The sequence below is a fragment of the Marmota monax genome, unplaced genomic scaffold (genome assembly GCF_021218885.2).
Source record: "Marmota monax isolate L192 unplaced genomic scaffold, Marmota_monax_Labrador192_F-V1.1 WCK01_AAM20220418_F8-fsc00073, whole genome shotgun sequence".
In the NCBI taxonomy this organism is placed as follows: Eukaryota; Metazoa; Chordata; class Mammalia; order Rodentia; family Sciuridae; genus Marmota; species Marmota monax.
This window is the reverse complement of record NW_026692846.1, coordinates 839,815-856,968: the sequence shown is the minus strand read 5'-3', so window position 1 is coordinate 856,968 and position 17,154 is coordinate 839,815. Positions and strand designations below refer to the sequence as shown.

The following is a 17,154-nucleotide window of genomic DNA, read 5'->3' as shown; positions in this document are numbered from 1 at the left end:
AGAGACCCTGTCTCTAAATAAAACACAAAACAGGGCTGGGGATGTGGCTCAGTGATTGAGCGCTGGAGTTCAATCCCCAGAACCAAAAAACAAACAAAACACTGAAGTTCATGCAGCCTGCTGAACATTTTCTCTTCTATAGGACTCATCACCTTCTAACATACTGCACATTACTTATGGACAGTGCCAATCCCAGCTGCAGAGGTCTGCCACAAGCAGTGGTGCACTGGAATTGCTCACACGGTTGCCTCATTATTAAATCTTGAGGAATTTCTGTGAAGTGTTGTTAAACTGGTGGTAGCTTGAAATCGATCATAGTGGGAATATTTACACAGTATTTTGTACTGGCATGTGCACAAGCTACAGATCAGGGCTTCCCCTCACTAGAACCAGTTGTTAAATACTGAGCGAGCACATAGTGGGCGCAGGAGAGAGCCTTCTCCCAACCACTGACCACCCTGGGAGGGGCCAGACACCCAAGAGCAAGGAAGCACAGGAAGGTCCCCAGTCAACTGGCCCCAAGTCAATCTGCCTGCTGCAGAGGGCCAGAAGTCCACCAGGGGAAGTCCTGTTGGCAGAGTCAGGACTTTCAGAAGGAGGACTTTCAGAGCCAAGACAGGCGTTAACCTAGCCTCCAGTCCTGCTGTGCATTTCAGCCTCAGCCTCTTCACAGGTCATGAGGCCTCCTATGGTGCTTGGCAGTTTGGTCTCCATGACTGGCAGACTGAATGGGGCGATTAAACGGTTAGGTCTGTTGGTTTGAATAGTCTTGGATGAAAAAGTAAAATGAACACTGTGTTTAAGGCAAAGAAGCGAAGGAGAGAACTTGGAGGCTTCAGCAAATCCAGGATGTAGAAATCAATTTCTTAACTCCCTGTACAAGGAGCTAGAACAGGCCCCTGCCTCCGGGGGTTTTCAGCTCTCACGGCCCGACCCCAGTCCTTGGCGGAATGTGGGACGAGAGCCTCTGGCCTCAGGCCTGGGCGCTGACTGCTCGGCGGCCAAGAGCAGGCGGTCAGATGCACTGCTGCGGTCCGCCGCCGCCGCCGCCGCCGCCGCGCAGACGCCGGGCATTCCCAGGCCCGGCCCCTCAGAAGGCCCCGCCCCTGGCCCGTCACAAGGCCCCGCCCCGTCACAAGGCCCGGCTGCGTCTCCCCAGCCGCAGGCGCAGGCCCAGCGGAGCTGGCCGCTGAGCGGGTGCGGGTGCGGGTGCCGGTGCGGACGCACCGGCCATCACCGCGCGGCCGAGCAGCCGACACCGTTCTCACCTGAGGCGCCCCGGGAGCGGTGAGTCCCAAGCCCAAGCGCAAGAATGTGCCTGACCCGCGGCAGCTGCCCCCGTGTATCCCTGCGCAGCTTAGTAATGCCGCTTTCGGTCTGTCAGTCCATCGGTCCAGGCAGGGCGCGCGGCCCGCTCTGCCCGGGATGACGGCGGCAGTGGGGGCGGGGAGCTGCGGTGGCCCTAGCTGGAGGGAGGGGGCGGCGCGCTGCGGCGGGGGCAGGACCCGCCTTCCCGAAACGCTCTGACCCAACCGGAGGGCCCACCCGCCCACGGTACGGTCCTGAGGCAGCCCCCAACCCCCGTCGCCCCCACGCCTGCTTTGTTTCCCCGCACGCCCTCTGCTCGCTTCCATCCCCCCCACACCCCCGCACCCCGCTGTTCCTAGCGTACCCCACTGGCAGTCACCCCAGCAGCCAGTCCACGCCTGCTCCCTTCCCTGGGAGCGAGGGACTGTCGGGGCCCGCACTTGGGAGGGGGGTCAGGGCTCCGTGGGTCACAGATGGTGTGGGGATTTCCAGGGATAGAAATAGCCGCCGGCTCTGACCCCTTCGAGCTGCTTAAGGGGCGGGATGCGGAGGGGAGGGCCCAGGCACACCCCACGCATCCTCAGCCGCACCCCCAACCCCCTTGCAGCTGAGCTCTGACCCCAGGACGCTGGCGGCCGTGACAAGGCTCCTCCAGAGTCCCAGATCCAGAGGCTGACAGCCATTTCTTCCCCCCTCCTCTCCTCATCCGTACCCTCCCCCATCTCCAGGGTTGGCCTAGTACTGACCCTTCTGAAAGCCCATGGCCTTCCGGTCCCCACCCGCTCTGGCCCCAGGGCTCCAGGACTCCTACAGGCCAGAGCAAGGGTCATGCTCCCTTCCTTCCTCCTGGGTTCTCGGCATCAGGTGGGGCTGCCACAGGCCTGGTTCCAGTGACCGTCAGTCAGGGCTGACCGTTCTCTCTCTCTCCTCTAGGGGCAGCCGGCAGAACGGAAGGCCATGTCCCATGAAAAGAGTTTTTTGGTGTCTGGGGACAACTACCCTCCCCCCAACCCTGGATATCCTGGAGGGCCCCAGCCTCCCATGCCTCCCTATGCTCAGCCTCCTTACCCTGGGGCCCCTTACCCACAGCCCCCTTTCCAGCCTTCCCCCTATGGTCAACCAGGGTATCCCCAAGGCCCCAGCTCCTACCCCCAAGCGGGCTACCCTCAGGGTCCCTACCCCCAAGGGGGCTACCCTCAGGGCCCCTACCCTCAAGGAGGCTACCCCCAAGGGCCTTACCCACAGAGCCCCTTCCCTCCCAACCCCTATGGACAACCACAGCCCTTCCAGTCACAGGACCCTGACTGTGAGTGATGGGGAAGGCTGGGGGGCAGGGGCAAGGGCAGAGCTGCTCTGCAGTGGCACTGACCCAGCCCCTGTGTCCCCAGCGCCACAGCTTGGAAACTATCAGGAGGAGGGGCCCCCATCCTACTATGACAACCAGGACTTCCCTTCTGCCAACTGGGACGACAAGAGCATCAGGCAGGCCTTCATCCGCAAGGTAGGGCCTTCTCTGTGGGGTAGGGAGCCCTGGGGTAGCTGGGGGTGGAGCTCTGACTTGCTACCTCCCCAGGTGTTCCTGGTGCTGACCCTGCAGCTGTCAGTGACCCTGTCCACAGTGGCTGTGTTCACTTTTGTTGGGGAAGTGAAGGGCTTCGTCCGGGAGAATGTTTGGACCTACTATGTCTCCTACGCCATCTTCTTCATCTCCTTGATTGTCCTCAGCTGTTGTGGGGACTTCCGGCGAAAGCATCCCTGGAACCTTGTGGCACTGGTAACCCCCAAACATGAGCCCAGGCCCCTGAGGCCTATGGAGAAGTGGAGGGCAGGGACCTGGGGTGTGGTTGGGAGCAGCTCTGCACACCCAGGGTGGGGTGTTGTCTTCTTCTCCCACAGTCAGTCTTGACCATCAGCCTGTCCTACATGGTGGGCATGATAGCCAGCTTCTATAACACCGAGGCGGTCATCATGGCTGTGGGCATCACCACAGCTGTGTGCTTCACAGTAGTCATCTTCTCCATGCAGGTGAGGACCTTCACCCATTCAGGGTTGCGGCCCTGGGGCCCATTGGCCTTCCCAGGGCCCAGCACCCACAGTCTCCTGTTCCTCTCTGTCCTCCCAGACCCGCTATGACTTCACCTCATGCATGGGCGTGCTCCTGGTGAGCATGGTGGTGCTCTTTATCTTCGCCATCCTCTGCATCTTCATCCGGAACCGCATCCTGGAGATCGTGTATGCCTCGCTGGGCGCTCTGCTCTTCACCTGTGTGAGTGAGGGGGTAAGAGGCCATGGTTGAGGGGAAACTGGGTGGGTGGGGGGCTGTCCCTCAGCAACACTGTGTTGTCGTCCTCAGTTCCTGGCAGTGGACACACAGCTGCTGCTGGGGAACAAGCAACTGTCCCTGAGCCCAGAGGAGTACGTGTTTGCAGCACTGAACCTATACACAGACATCATCAACATCTTCCTGTACATTCTCACCATCATTGGCCGCGCCAAGGAGTAGCCTGTTCCCCCAGCTTGCTGTGCCCTGCTCAGGTGGCATGGCTGGCCTGGACCCTGCCCCTGACATGACAAGGCCACCTGTACTTCCCTCTCTCTGGTCCCAGACACAGCCCAGGGCAGGGGGAATCCCCTCTCCAACCCTCCTGTATGTATACTGCAGATACTTCCGTTTGGACCCACTGTGGCCACAGCATGGCCCCTTTTAGCCCTCCAGCCCCACCCAAGGGGCAGTAGGGCTGCGTTTCTGTGCCACCTCCTGTTGACTCATTGTTGCATGAGCCCCGTCTTCCAGCCCACCCCAGGGTCTGGGGGCAACACCAGGTCCCAGGGGAGAGGGATTGAGCCAAGAGGTGAGGGTGCACGTCTTCCCTCCTGTCCAGCTCCCCAGCCTGGCATAGAATATTCCTTTTCCCTCCCCACCTCCACCTGGAGCATTGCTCTCAGGGACACACAGGTTGGGGGTCTCTGCTGAGCCCTGAGAGCAGAGAAGATGGCATGTTTCAGGAAAGGAGGAAGCCTTCCTCTCGTCCTGCTGTCATTAAAGTTCCAATAAATGGGATCTTCTGCTCTCTGCTTCTCATCTCTCTTCTCACTGCCAATTCCTCCGTGATGTGAGAGCTGCAGGCACCCTAGCTGATGAGGGGCACAGAAGAGGCCTTAACAGAGGTTTAGGATAGGAACTAACACAAGCTTTTAAGAAGTATACTGGGATTTCAGCTGATGAACAGAGACCCTGAGGCAAGGTGTGGTACCAGGTCACACAATGGGAAGTGCTTCTGGGAAGGATACACCTGGCAGAGAGCTACATGGAGACTGAGGCCTTGGCATCATCTGGCACCTGACCTGGTCCCTTCAAGAGCCCCCAGCCTCAGCCTGTTCTGCATGCCTCTCCCTGCTCTTACCCACCAACCCACCCTGAGCTGGGCTATGCATCCCAAGTGAGCCAGCTGTCCAGATCTGCACGATCCCCACAGAAGGTGGTTCAATGCCTGGAGTCCAACCCTGTCTGAACCCTACTGGGCTTCTGAGCTCTGGGGCTGAGGCACCCTTGGCCACTGTGGCCTTCCTCCTCAGACTACATCCAGGTTGGCAGGAGAATCTCTTCTTGGGGATATTCCTCCTCCCCACCAGCCTGTCTGCAAACTTGCTTAACTAGTACCAGTACTTCAGGTACATTAAGGGACCTACACACCATAAGCCACCCGATGTTCACAGAGCACACAGCTGTGTGCACCACACCAGAGCCATGTGCACCCTCCCTGAAACCTGCTGTTCCTGTATTATCTCCCCAGGCCAGAAGCTGCTGTCCTCCTCCTCCATCACTGCTCTCCCTACCAGCCTTCCACTGCTTTGTTCAGGCCTCTTCATGCCTACCAATCCTCCAAGCCAGCAGGTATATACTTCTGAGATGTGGATCACATAGTCCACCTGCCTAAGACTCTACCAGGGCCACCCTCAGGATGAAGTCCACATTCCTTAGCTTGGTACCTAGATCCTGCCTTCTGCCCACCTGCTCTCTGGCTCTCAGCTCAGTCCCAGCCCTGACCTTGTGCAGAACTGTCATTGTTCATAGCCCTCTGCCAAGGCATGGATGCACACTGCCTTTCCAGTTGCCAAGATGCAGCAGGTAAAGCAGCTCTCTTACCCAGCCTCCCTTTCTGGCATTCCCTTAAGCAAGTCCAGTTACTCCTCCAGGGATGCTGGTGAGAAGAAATCTGCTCAGTATTAGCTCACATACAGACCACTCAGATTACACTAAAGAGGAAATATAGATCATCCCTTGGCTAAAGAGAAAGTCAGTGGGGTAGGAGATCCTCTGAGCAAAACATGCAAGGCAGTATTCTCAAAAAGTTCAAACTTTTCAAATTCTTGGCTGGGGGAAGAGGTCTTTCTAGAAACCACTGGGAGTCTAGAGGTGTCCGCCAGGACTCGGGGGCCAGGCAATCCAGAACAAAGACTTTACTGTAAGAAGTTCAGGGTCAAAGAGGGAGTGCTTGGGCCTGTCCTGTAGGTAAGGAATGAGCCATAGCCTCCTCCAGGTTACCCAACTTGGGATGGTGTTCAGGAAGACAAGCCCAGAAATAGGATGTACAGGAAGTCTGGAGCTGAAGACAGGTGAAGAAAGCAAAGAGGAGGAGCTACAAGCAAATAATCTCAGAGGCATCAGGAGTCAGCTCAGCTGCAAAGGGATCAAGCTGAGCATGCAGGGCAAGGGGAGCAGGGGCAAAATAGAGACAATCAAGTGAAATAAGGAATCCAAGCACCTGGGCTGGGCAGACGAACAGGTAGAAGGTGCTCACATTGATGCATGAAGCTAAATGGAACCATAGCAATTGTCAACACAATGATTTCTCAGGTAAGAAAGAAAAGCAGTTCTCCACACCAAAGAGCTGGCCTGGTCCTATCTGCAAGGACATGGTGCTGTTAGAAGCTGAACTGGTACTCACAGATAGAGCCCTTAGTGCTGTTAGGAGCTGGCCTGGCACTCACAGATAGTGGCCTTGGTGTGGTGTTCTACTTAAAATATAAATAATTTCACAGAATATCAATAACACACAAGGCCTCTGTTACCATGACGAATCATGACAAAAATAAGATCCCTCTCATGTCTAAACACAGACAAAACATAGGCATTGTGCAAGCCGTACAAGTCTTAGAAGCACCCTAAGCTGGCCAGGCTGAGTGACTGCTACCCCCTCACAACTGACAGCTTTAGCTTCACTGCAGTTTATCTTTTAGATAAAGAGGTATTGAGACACCAGGTACAGAATGACTGAAACCTTCCTCCAGGTTACCCAACTTGGTCCTGTGGGACTTCCTGTAAGGAAGTCCTTTCTAACCCTAACCATGACTCCACATGGCTCTACGTAGTATACATTTGCCCTTGCCTCCGGGAGCAGTAAGTAGTCCAACTTGTTCAACTATAGGTGGATGCCCAAGTGGGGTTTCACTGGAAACTGTTGGCACAGTTAACTGTACTCAGGCCAAAGAAGGTGAGTTTATTTTTCAATTAAAAAAGCACTTATTGGGGCTGGGGTTGTGGTTCAGTGGTACAGCGCTTGCCAAGTATGCGTGAGGCACCGGGTTCAATCCCGGCACCATAAAAATAAAATAAAGTATTGTGTCTATCTACAACTAAAAATAAATATATTTTTTTAAAAAGCACTTTTTGGGCTGGGGTCAATGGTAGAATACTTGCCAGCACCTGTGAGGCACTGTGTTTGATCCTCAGCACCACATAAAATGTAAGTATTTTTTTAAAAAGCACTTATTTACATAAGTCATAATTAAATATTTTTTTTAAAAAAAAAGAATAAACAATACCAGTATCTAAGGAATACAATGTTCACATCTCCATCACATTTCCCACCCTCCTGAGCAATACTATCATTGGGAGCCTGGTGTTGTAGTGCACACCAGTAATCCCAGTAACTCAGGAGTCTGAGGCAAGAGGATCATAAATTCAAAGCCAGCCTCAGCAACTTAGCAAGGCCCTTGGCAACGTAGTGAGACTGCCTCAAAATTAAAAAAAAAAAAAAGGAGGGGGGTGGGGATCTTGCTCAATGGTTAAGCAACTCTAGGTTCAATTCCCAATATTAAAAAAAAAAAAAAAAAAAAGCCAGGCATGGTAGTGCATGCCTGTAATCCCAGTGGCTTAGGAGACTAAGGCAGGAGGATTGTGAGTTCAAAGCCAGCCTCAGCAAAGTGAGGCACTAAGCAACTCAGTGAGACCCTGTCTCTAAATAAAATACAAAATAGGGCTGGGGATGTGGCTAAGTCAGTGGTCTAGTGACCCTGAGTTCAATCCCCAGTACCAAAAAAAATAAAACACTGTGGGGCCAACTCTGGACCTTAGCTCCATGATATCAGTGCAGGTCCTCTTTGCCATTTCTCTGGCTCATCAGGGCTACTGTTCAGCATATGTGGATTGGAAGCATCTTCAGGATAAAGACTGTGATCTGTGAATTTCAACACCCACCTAGCACCTAGTCCCAGATCTGGCATACCACAATGTTAAACATGGAATGAATGAATGAACTTTACATGGGATGAGCCACACAAGCACCAACCAAATCAGGACCAGAGACAGAGAAGGCTACAGACTTCTGGACTTTGGCTTGGCATCACCACCAGTAGGGAGGCATCTCAGGATTAAGGGCAGCAAACTAAAAGCCTTAGGAGATGTGTGAGGCACACTGGTGGGAACTGGAGGTAGGAGGAGGAAAGGATGCATGGGGGAGGAACAGGTGGTTGAGTAGGTGAGTTGAGGGCAGATATGCACAGTCTAAGGCGTATTTTGCAGGTAATGATGAACCTGAAGTGGTCTAAGCAGAGGCAGGGAAATCAGTGAAGATTACGGTGATGGTATAAGCAGGAAGAACTTGCTCTCAGGGACAAGGGGGAGGTGGAAGCAGGGGATCTGATGCAGGCTCCCAAGGTGGCCCCTTCCTCAGTGTGACCCAGATGCTGCTTCCCATGCAGAAGTATGACTTGGCCTATTCTGAGACCAAAATACTTGACAGATGTTTCTTGACTGTCTACCTAGTCTCAGCACTGTAGAATATTGAACACCTTTCAGGAGGTCCCAAATGTAATGCCTCTTTTCCCTTTAACCTCTTGACGCACTTTGCTCCATTGTCCACATCTCCCCATTGGTGGGGAGCCACATTGAGTTCCCTCGCCTTCCATCATGGAAATCTGAAAGATCTTGTGACTCGGTCTTTTCCCCTGCTCGGATAGCAAGGCCAGTCTTCTGAGTGGGCATAACCCTGGGTATGAGCCACACTCACCTATTCTATTATAATCCTACCCCTTTGCCCTGTTTGGGATAGAATGTTCCATGGAAACTCCCTTTGTGTGTCCCCTTCTCTTGCTCTGCCTTTGGGTGTGGCCTTCCTAGATGTCAGTCAATCTGCTGACAGCAGACATCATGAAGCTAGACTCAACTCCCCCAAAACCTGACCCCTTGCCTCATTTGAATGGCTTCCCCCCAATAAAAAGGTTCAGCCCGTGCGCATGCGCTCTCTTTCTTTCCACGGATGCCTAAGGTCAGAGGAGCCATCACAGGACCCAAAGAAAAAGGTATCTCTGTCTCTTGTGTGATTATTTCATGCAGCCCAGTTCCCCTGGAGTGACCCTGAGTGTTTTAGTCCTGAGAAACGTGACACCCATTGCTACCACTTCCAAACCTTGAGACTCTTGTGCAACTCCTTCTTCATACTCTCCTTCATTCTACTCTGGCCAGCTTTTCACTGTTATCCAGAAGCTTCCTGGTTCTCGGAGGACTCTACTAATAGGATCAGAACCCTCCACTTTGTCCCAACTATCATGATCCTTGGGCATTCAAATTCTATCTTCTGAACACCTCTCAGATCTATGCCTTTCTCTCAAGTCAAGGCCCTGATCAATTCTATGGCAGCTCCTAATACCAAAGACAAAGGGATCTTTCTGAACTCAAGATAGTCACTCCCCTGTTTAAACTCCTTTGGAGACTGCAGACAAAACAGTGGACTAAACTGATCTGGGATTGCAACTCCCACTCTCAACATCTAAAATTGCTAGATAAAACATCCAAACACACATAGCTGAACTGCAGTCATGAAATAAATGTCAAAAGAGAGCAAAGAAGAGTGGCACATGCTTATAATCCCAGCTATTTGGGAGGCTGAGGCAGGGGGATTGAGAATTTGAAGCCAGTCTTGGCAATTTAGTAAAAAAAAATAGTGGCAGGGGAGTGGGGAGTGCTGGGAATATAGCTCAGTGATAGAGCATGGGCACAGCATGCATGAGGCCAGGAACTTTATTTCAGGAATTCAAGTAGATTTTGATATTCAAAAATCTACTTGTAACAATATTAACAGAAAAATGGGAGAATCATATGATCATTTTAAGAAAAAGCATTTGGTCAGTTCTACTACTCATCTGTGATAAAAGCAAAATACTCTTAACAAATTAGAAAGAGATAAGAATTTCCTTAATCCAACAAGAAATAGTCTATAAAATTCCTACAGCAAATATCATACTTAATGGCAAATTATTGACAGCTTTTTCCTTAAGACTGGAATGAGATAAGGGTATCTCCTATCACTCCTTCAAGTCAACATTATATTGAAGATCTTACCAGTGCAACAAGAAAAACAAAATGAGGTAAAGATTATCATAAATGTTATTAACAAAACAAACAGACACAACAAACTATATACAAGGGAAGATTGATTATATTGACAGATTCATCAACAATAAAAGCTGGATGAATTAAGGTATTCTTGTGCAACTCCTTCTTCATACTCTCCTTCATTCCACTCCATTTAATGGTATATATTTGTTTTTATAGTTAGTAATACATTAACATGGTTCAAGTTCAGGAAATATGAAAGATTGGGCCAAGCGTGGTGGCACACACCTGTAATCCCAGTGGCTTAGGAGGCTGAGGCAGGAGGATCAGAGTTCAAAGCCAGCCTCAGCAAAAGCAAAGCACTAAGCAACTCAGTGAGACCCTGTATCTAAAATATATAAAATAGGGCTAAGGTTGTGGCCCCTGAGTTCAACCCCTGGTATACCCTCCCCCCAAAAAAGAAAGAAAATATGAAAGATTTACTATGAAAAGACCCTCTTCTGCTGGGCACAGTGCCCCACACTTGTAATACCAATGACTCATTCGTAAAGCTGTCCCAGCCCAAGTACTAAATGCAGTCCCTGGAGCCTGGGAAGTCTTTAGTGAGGGCAGAGGAAAGTGGCAGATGACAGAAGGCCCTAGTTTAAGGAGTCTGAGGAGCTTTTATATCCAGTTCAGCCTTCCACTGAATGTGCAGGGTTGGGAGTGTAAGGTCACTACAGGTTGGACAGACTCACCTATGGAGCAGGGATAAATGACACCTACTCTTGGTTTGTCTTCAGGGTCAGATATAAGTTATCAGTGCTGAATGAACACCTGGTTATAATTAATGGACCTTCAAGACCCAGGCTCTTCACTTGCCTCCCCAGGACTGTAGAGGAAGAACTGCTGATTTTTGTTTTTGGGTTTTTTTTTTTTTTTTTGGTGATGGGGATTAGAACCCAGGGCCTTATGCATGCAAGGCAAGCACTCTACCAACTGAGCTATATCCCCAGCCCAGAAGAACTACTTTAATGTAAAAAGGTTCAAAGCCTATACTCACTCATTCTGATCAGATCACCAAGTTGAATCCCAGATATAGGGATTGGGCTGGGGATGAAGCTCTGTAGTAGAGTGCTTGACTACCATGCACAAGGCCCCTGGTTCAATCTCCAATACTGCACAAAGAAGAAGAAGAAAAACAAAGAACAGACATCAGGATTGGCACAGGATCAAAAGGCATGGAGGTTCCTAATGAAAATTGCTTTGGAAAGGTCTATTCTGATTCAACTGTGCTAAGGGTTAGGGAAAGGGAAAACTCACTCAGGATCAGGCTGTACCTGAGATAGCCCTGCCAATTCTGCCCCTGGCTATGGGGGCCAGGAGGGGAGTGACCACAGTACCAGGTCAGGCCCAGTGTCCCAGCATTAGAGGCACAGACTCGGGGTGGGGCAGGCTCATGTGGTGCATGGGACATAGGGTGTCAGGGATAGTATACAGGGAGGAACTGGCATCCATAAAGTTATAAAGTCCAAGAGGCCTGGACTTCACCCTGAAACAGAGGAGGCAAGGGAAGTGGGCAGAGCCAAGCAGTGTCCATGCATTTGCCAAGATTCACCAAGAGCCTTTGGATAGGCTGATAATGGGCTTGAGGGACCTAACCAAGGCTACTCTCCTGCAGCCTTAGGACTCACCAATCATATAATTTTTTGAATCAGAGGAGTTCCTTTCTCTACTCAAAAGCCCCCAAGCCCTTCCATTTCCCTGGGTGTAAAATTCATAGCTCTTATCCCAGCCTACAGACCCCTACTCCAACTTCTCTGACTTGCTCCTCCCCTTTCCCCACGATTCCCCTCCATCTCATGGGCCTCCTTGATGGTCTCAAAAACACACCAAGCCTGCTCACAAGCCCCAGGGCCTTTCCACTGTTGTCCCCTCTATTCAGAAAGGTTGGGGTTTTTTCTCAGTTCTCTGTATCTTCTTTCAGGTCTCCTTCAAAAGCATTGCCTTGACAGGGAGGCCTTCCCAATAACTTTAAACAAACAACATTCTCCCTTCTTGCTTCCCTCATTCCCAGTTTAACCCTCCTCATGCTACCTCCCTCAACACCAACATTTTTCTTAAGTTTTAAAAAAATATTTAATTTTTTAGTTGTAATTGGACACGATACCTTTGTTTTGTTTATTTACTTTTACGAGGTGCTGAGGATCAAACCCACGTACTAAGCACATGCTAAGCGAGTGATCTACCATTAAGCTACAACCCCCCCAGCCCCAATACCAACATTTATCAACCTTTTATCTGTCCATTGCCCGTCTTCCAACTTGAATGTTGGCTCCATGTCAGCAGGCCTTTGCTGTTATTTTTTTGTGTTTTGGTATCGGGGATTGAACTCAGAAGCATTCAAACACTGACCACATCCCTAGCCCTATTTTGTATTTTATTTACAGACAGGGTCTCACTGGGTTGCTTTTGCTGAGGCTGGCTTTGAACTGGAAATCCTCCTGCCTCAGCCTCCCAAGCCACTGAAATTACAGCTGTGTGCCCCAGCTTGCTGTGTTCTTTGTACCAATAAGGGATGGATCCTGCTGCATAGAAATAACCAAACACACAGTCCTCAGTGGCCACAAGACAACATTGCTGCCCCATGCTCCACAGGAATAAGCTGAGGTATCATTTAGTCATAAGTCACCAGAACAGGTACCCTAGTTCAGGCCTGTTAGATCCCAGGCCCACCTAACCACTATGCCTTTTTCTCTGTCCACAACCCAGATCTTGTGAGCATCTTCCAGGCAGGAAATGCCTGGATGTATTGGAAAGTTCCCGGCAATATAAACAGAGAGAGAGAGAGACAGAGACAGAGAGAGAGAGACAGAGAGACAGAGAGAGAGAGAGAGAGAGAGAGAGAGAGAGAGACAGAGCGCACATGGAGACTCACTCCCACATTCCTTGCTGTTCCCTCCTTGCTCTGTCCTCCAGGACCCACAATGTGCCTTGGGCTTAGCAGGCTTCCAAATCTACTGGTTGATGGGGAAATGTGCTTAACTTTACTCTGTGCCAGATAGTACCCCAATTGTTGTACGTGCATTACTTTACCTGATACATGACCATATGAGGAAAGAGAGAATTAAAGGCCAGGGCTGGAGTGACATGGCTCTGAGATTAGGGTTTTGGAGTATCCTATGGATCAAATGTGTAGCTCTAAAATTCATATATTGAAATCTTTACCCCCTCTTTTACTCAGCTTTTTCACTGGTGTGACCAAAAACCTGACAAGAACAATTAGAGGAGAGAAAGTTCATTTGGGGGGCTCACGGTTTCAGAGGTCTTAATCCATGGATAGCCAGCTCCATTGCTCTAGGCCCAAAGTGAGGCAGAACATCATGGCAGAAGAGTGTGGAGGAGGAAAATTTCTCAAAACATTACACAAGGAAGCAGAGTCTTCTTACCAGTGACAAATATATATCCTAAAGGCATACCTAATGACCCACCTCCTCCAGCCACACCCTACCTGCCTATAGTTACCATCCAGTTAATCCCTGTCAGAGGATCAGGTTAAGTCTCTCATAACCCAATCATTTTACCTCTGGACTTTCTTGCATTGTTTCACACATGAACTGCTGGGGGACACCTCACATCTAAACCGTAATACCCCAGTGTTATGGTATAGGAAGTAGGACCTTTAGGAAGTAATCAGGTGAAGAGTAGAGCCCTCATGAATGGGATTAGTGTCCTTTTTAGAAGACACCAGAAAGTTTGCTTCCTCCCTCTCTTTAAGTTCCACCATGTGAGAACACAAGAGCAGGCAGCCATCTGTACACCAGCAGCAGGCCCTCACCAGACACCAGATCTGTTGGCACCTTGACCTTGGGCTTTTCAGTCTCCAAAACTGTGATAAATAGAGGTCTGTTGTTTAAGTTGCCTATTCTTTAGTCCTTTGTTATAGGTCTGAACTGAGACAAAGTCGGAGGGTATAGAACCCCAACCACACCTCTAGCAGGGTATGACATCATCCTAGTGTCCCCTCACAGAGCCTCCATGCTACCCTTCGTGGTTTTCAACTCTAACTTAGATGCTAGTCTCCGAGCTCTGCCCCTCCTTGCTGCCCTTCAAACACTGCCTTATAAAAAGCAGGGCTGGGGATGTAGCTCAGTGGGAAAGAGCTTGCCTACCATGTGTCAGGCCATGGGTTCTACCCCCAGTACTGGGGGTGGGGGGAAGGCAAGGAGCCAACAACACAGGGAAGTTACCCAGGTTCCAAAGCCTGACAGAGCCCTCCTGTCTCTGTCTTGGCATTAGCTCCTGATCCTTTAGGAGCATAAATGGTTGAACCTGGGGTTGATGACCAAGGTCATACTCCCAGAAGTCTCTGTTTCTAGCCAAGCCCTCATAAACCTTTCCTCTGAGGCCCCTCTTCCCAGTCCTAGCTGGCAGGGTCTCAGGTAGACAAGCAGATGCCCCCAACTCCTGGGAGCAATCTGCCTTCCCAAGCCCTATAGACTCATCAAGAGGAAAATGGAGCCAGGTGTGGTGGCAAACACCTGAGATCCCAACAGCTCAGGAAGCTGAGACAGGAAGGAAGACTGAGTGCAAAACCAGGCTGCGCCATGGCAAGGCCCTTAGCAACTCAGTGAGACCCTGTCTCTAAATAAAACACAAAATAGGGCTGGGGATGTGCCTCAGTGGTCGAGTGCCCCTGAGCTCATTCCCCAGTATAACCCCGCCCCCCCCCAAAAAAAAGAGAAACGCAGAGACTTGTCCTCAGACACTCAGAAGGCCAGTTAGCATCTTGCCTGTTCTTACAGTCAACATAAGTTTTCAGCTTTTGTGGTGGAATTCTTTCAGAAAAAATAAAACAGGTTGAATGACAGTACATTTGTACACTTATTGAATATTTACTTTGTACCAAGACCTGTGCTGGGCTCTGGAACACAGAGGAAGATATGATGTGGGGCTGGGGCTGTAGCTCAGTGGTAGAGCATTTGCCTGGCATGTGTGAGGCACTGGGTTCAATCCTCAGCACCACATACAAATAAATAAATTAAATAAAGGCCCATTTACAACTAAAAAAATATTTTAAAAAAAGATATGATGTGGCCTTCATCCTCCTGGAATGTCACTGAATCTCTCCTCCAGGCAGAGTCTAGGTCCAATAGATCATGTCAAAATTATGTTCTCACCAGTTGTGGTGGTGCACACCTGTAATCCCAGCAGCTCAGGAGGCTGAGGCAGGAGGACTGTAGGTTCAAAGCCATCCTCAGCGATTTAGTGAGGCTGTAAGCAATCTAGTAAGACCCTGTCTCTAAATGAACTATAAAAAAGGACTGGGGATATTGCTCAGTGTTTAAGCACCCTTGGGTTCAATCCCCAATACCAAAAAACAAAACAAAACAAAAAATTATATTCTCTATTGGAGCTGTGCAGCAAAAGAGGACAACTAGAATCAAGAAGATGCTGCCTGCATCAAGTACTGACCTTGACGGTTGGGAAAACCTGGTTTTGTCCTTCTGTCCTTACCTGTTGCATGAGGCACTCTGCCTCATGGGTTGTTAGGATGGTGAAAACAGTGCCTTTGCATATAACAAGCACTCAGTAAATGTCAGCCATTGCTTTTTCATTATCTGAAGTATAAGTGAGGGGGTAGAAAGGAGTTGCCCAGATGTCCAGGACAACACTGGCAGTCAAGGGCCAGCTACATCTGTGGGAGTCCAGACTGGACAAATCCCTCTCCTTGTCAGCAACCAAGACGAAGCAAAGATCCTTCTGAAGGCCTTGCCAACTTGGAAGGCTGAGATGAATTAAAAAATTAAAAAAAAAAAAAAAGCAAATTTGAATGGGGACAAACTGCAAAAACCAATGACCCAAGACCAGAAAAAGTAGATCTGACTCAGTATAAGCAAGTGGGACAATACTGAGGTTTGTTAGTAGAAAGTTACTAAGGAAACTGTGAGGAATGTAAACCCTGAGTGGATCCTTGGAGGTTCCTATCACTCCTACAAATTCAACCTCCCTGTACTCAAGGGAAGTCCTGGCCCAGCTAGGTGCAGTAGCACATTCCTATAATCTCAGCAACTTGGGAGACTGAGGCACAAGGATCACAACTTCAAGGCCAGCCTCAGAAACTTAGCAAGACCCTCAGCAACTTAGCAAAACCCTGTCTCAAAATAAAAATAAAAAGGACTAGGGATGTAGCTCTATAGTGGTAAAAGCACCCCTGAGTTTAATCCCCAGAACCTCCCTGCCCCTGCCTCCCCAAAAAGAACCCCGGTTCGTTCCCAAGTGACTCTGTCCAAATGCCTACATGAGCTAGACTGAAGACAGAACAGGGAAGTCCAGTACCTCCCACTCCCCAGACTCTCACCCTAAAATGTATTATCCAAATGGATGTGGATAAACTTTGGGATGACTCCCTCACTCTTTAAACTTTTGCTGTTCCCTATCACAAATCAGACCCACAGATTAGGATACAAAAGGATATACCATAACAAAATTAATGACAAGAAAACTGGAATAAAGAGCAAATAAGATTAGAGAGAGGGGCTGGAGTTGTGGCTGAGGGGTAGAGCACTAGCCTAGCATGGGCGAGGCCCTGGATTCAATCCTCAGCACATAAAAATAAATAAATAAAGGCTGGGATTGTGGCTCAGAAGGAGAGCGCTCGCCTTGCATGCGTGAGGCACTGGGTTCAATCCTCAGCCTCACATAAGAATAAAATAAAGATACTGTGCTGATAGCAGGCCCGCCCTGGCCCCTGGGGACTCAACCCCCAGTTCTTTGTTATGCATGTCAATGTGGCCAGCTCACAAGGCCATGACGCGGGCTTGCGGTTCCCTGTTTATCTGCCTCGCACATATGTGTCTCTCGGGAACATCTTGACCTGTTCGAGCCTCCTGATAGGGGACGGTGACGTGAAGGTAACCCAAGGACGCAGTTATTACTCTCCCCTCCTCACTTTTGAGTAATTTCCCGCAGCTGTTAAAAAGATATATAAGGGGAACAAATCTGGCAATAAAGCGCGCACACGCTCCCTCCTGGATGAAGAACCTTGGTGTCCTGTGTATTTTTAACCCCGCCGTCCCTCGCCGGACTCGGCTCAGTTAGCCGGACGCGGCATACTGTATCCACCTATAACTAAAAAAATAAATTTAAAAAAAAATAATAATTAATTAAAGATATTGTGTCCAACTACAACTAAAAAATAAATATTAAAACAAAAGAGTAGAGAGCAGATAAATGTGAGACACGACAGG

The 17,154-nt window shown here is 49.7% G+C and overlaps 1 protein-coding gene and 2 long non-coding RNA genes across 8 annotated transcripts in view; 2 read left to right on the top strand and 1 right to left on the bottom strand.

Moving 5' to 3' along the window:
- The first annotated feature begins 1,133 nt into the window (after positions 1 to 1,133).
- On the top strand, positions 1,134 to 4,379 carry Grina (glutamate ionotropic receptor NMDA type subunit associated protein 1). Its single transcript, XM_046449173.2, has 7 exons — positions 1,134 to 1,287; positions 2,242 to 2,614; positions 2,697 to 2,809; positions 2,882 to 3,082; positions 3,205 to 3,333; positions 3,431 to 3,574; positions 3,662 to 4,379. Exons 2-7 carry the CDS (start codon positions 2,266 to 2,268, stop codon positions 3,809 to 3,811), a joined length of 1,086 nt encoding a protein of 361 aa, XP_046305129.1. The 5' UTR covers positions 1,134 to 1,287; positions 2,242 to 2,265; the 3' UTR covers positions 3,812 to 4,379.
- Positions 4,380 to 7,444: 3,065 nt separating this feature from the next.
- Positions 7,445 to 10,073, top strand: LOC124095807 (uncharacterized). The gene is made up of 2 exons (XR_006852613.2): positions 7,445 to 8,892; positions 9,855 to 10,073. It is a non-coding gene; the product is annotated as an uncharacterized LOC124095807 (long non-coding RNA).
- Positions 10,012 to 17,154, bottom strand: part of LOC124095806 (uncharacterized) — a 16,493-nt gene continuing 9,350 nt past the window's right edge. For all 6 annotated transcript variants that reach the window (XR_009227176.1, XR_009227174.1, XR_009227171.1 and 3 more), the window contains one exon: positions 10,012 to 11,082. This is a non-coding gene — a long non-coding RNA (uncharacterized LOC124095806). The remainder of the gene's footprint in view (positions 11,083 to 17,154) is intronic.

Coding starts and splice junctions, on each gene's coding strand:
- Grina (XM_046449173.2), top strand. CDS start 2,266: ATGTCCCATGAAAAGAGTTTTTTGGTGTCTGGGGACAACTACCCTCCC. Junction 2,810..2,881: donor GGCAGGCCTTCATCCGCAAG/GTAGGGCCTTCT, acceptor CTACCTCCCCAG/GTGTTCCTGGTGCTGACCCT. Junction 3,334..3,430: donor TAGTCATCTTCTCCATGCAG/GTGAGGACCTTC, acceptor CTGTCCTCCCAG/ACCCGCTATGACTTCACCTC.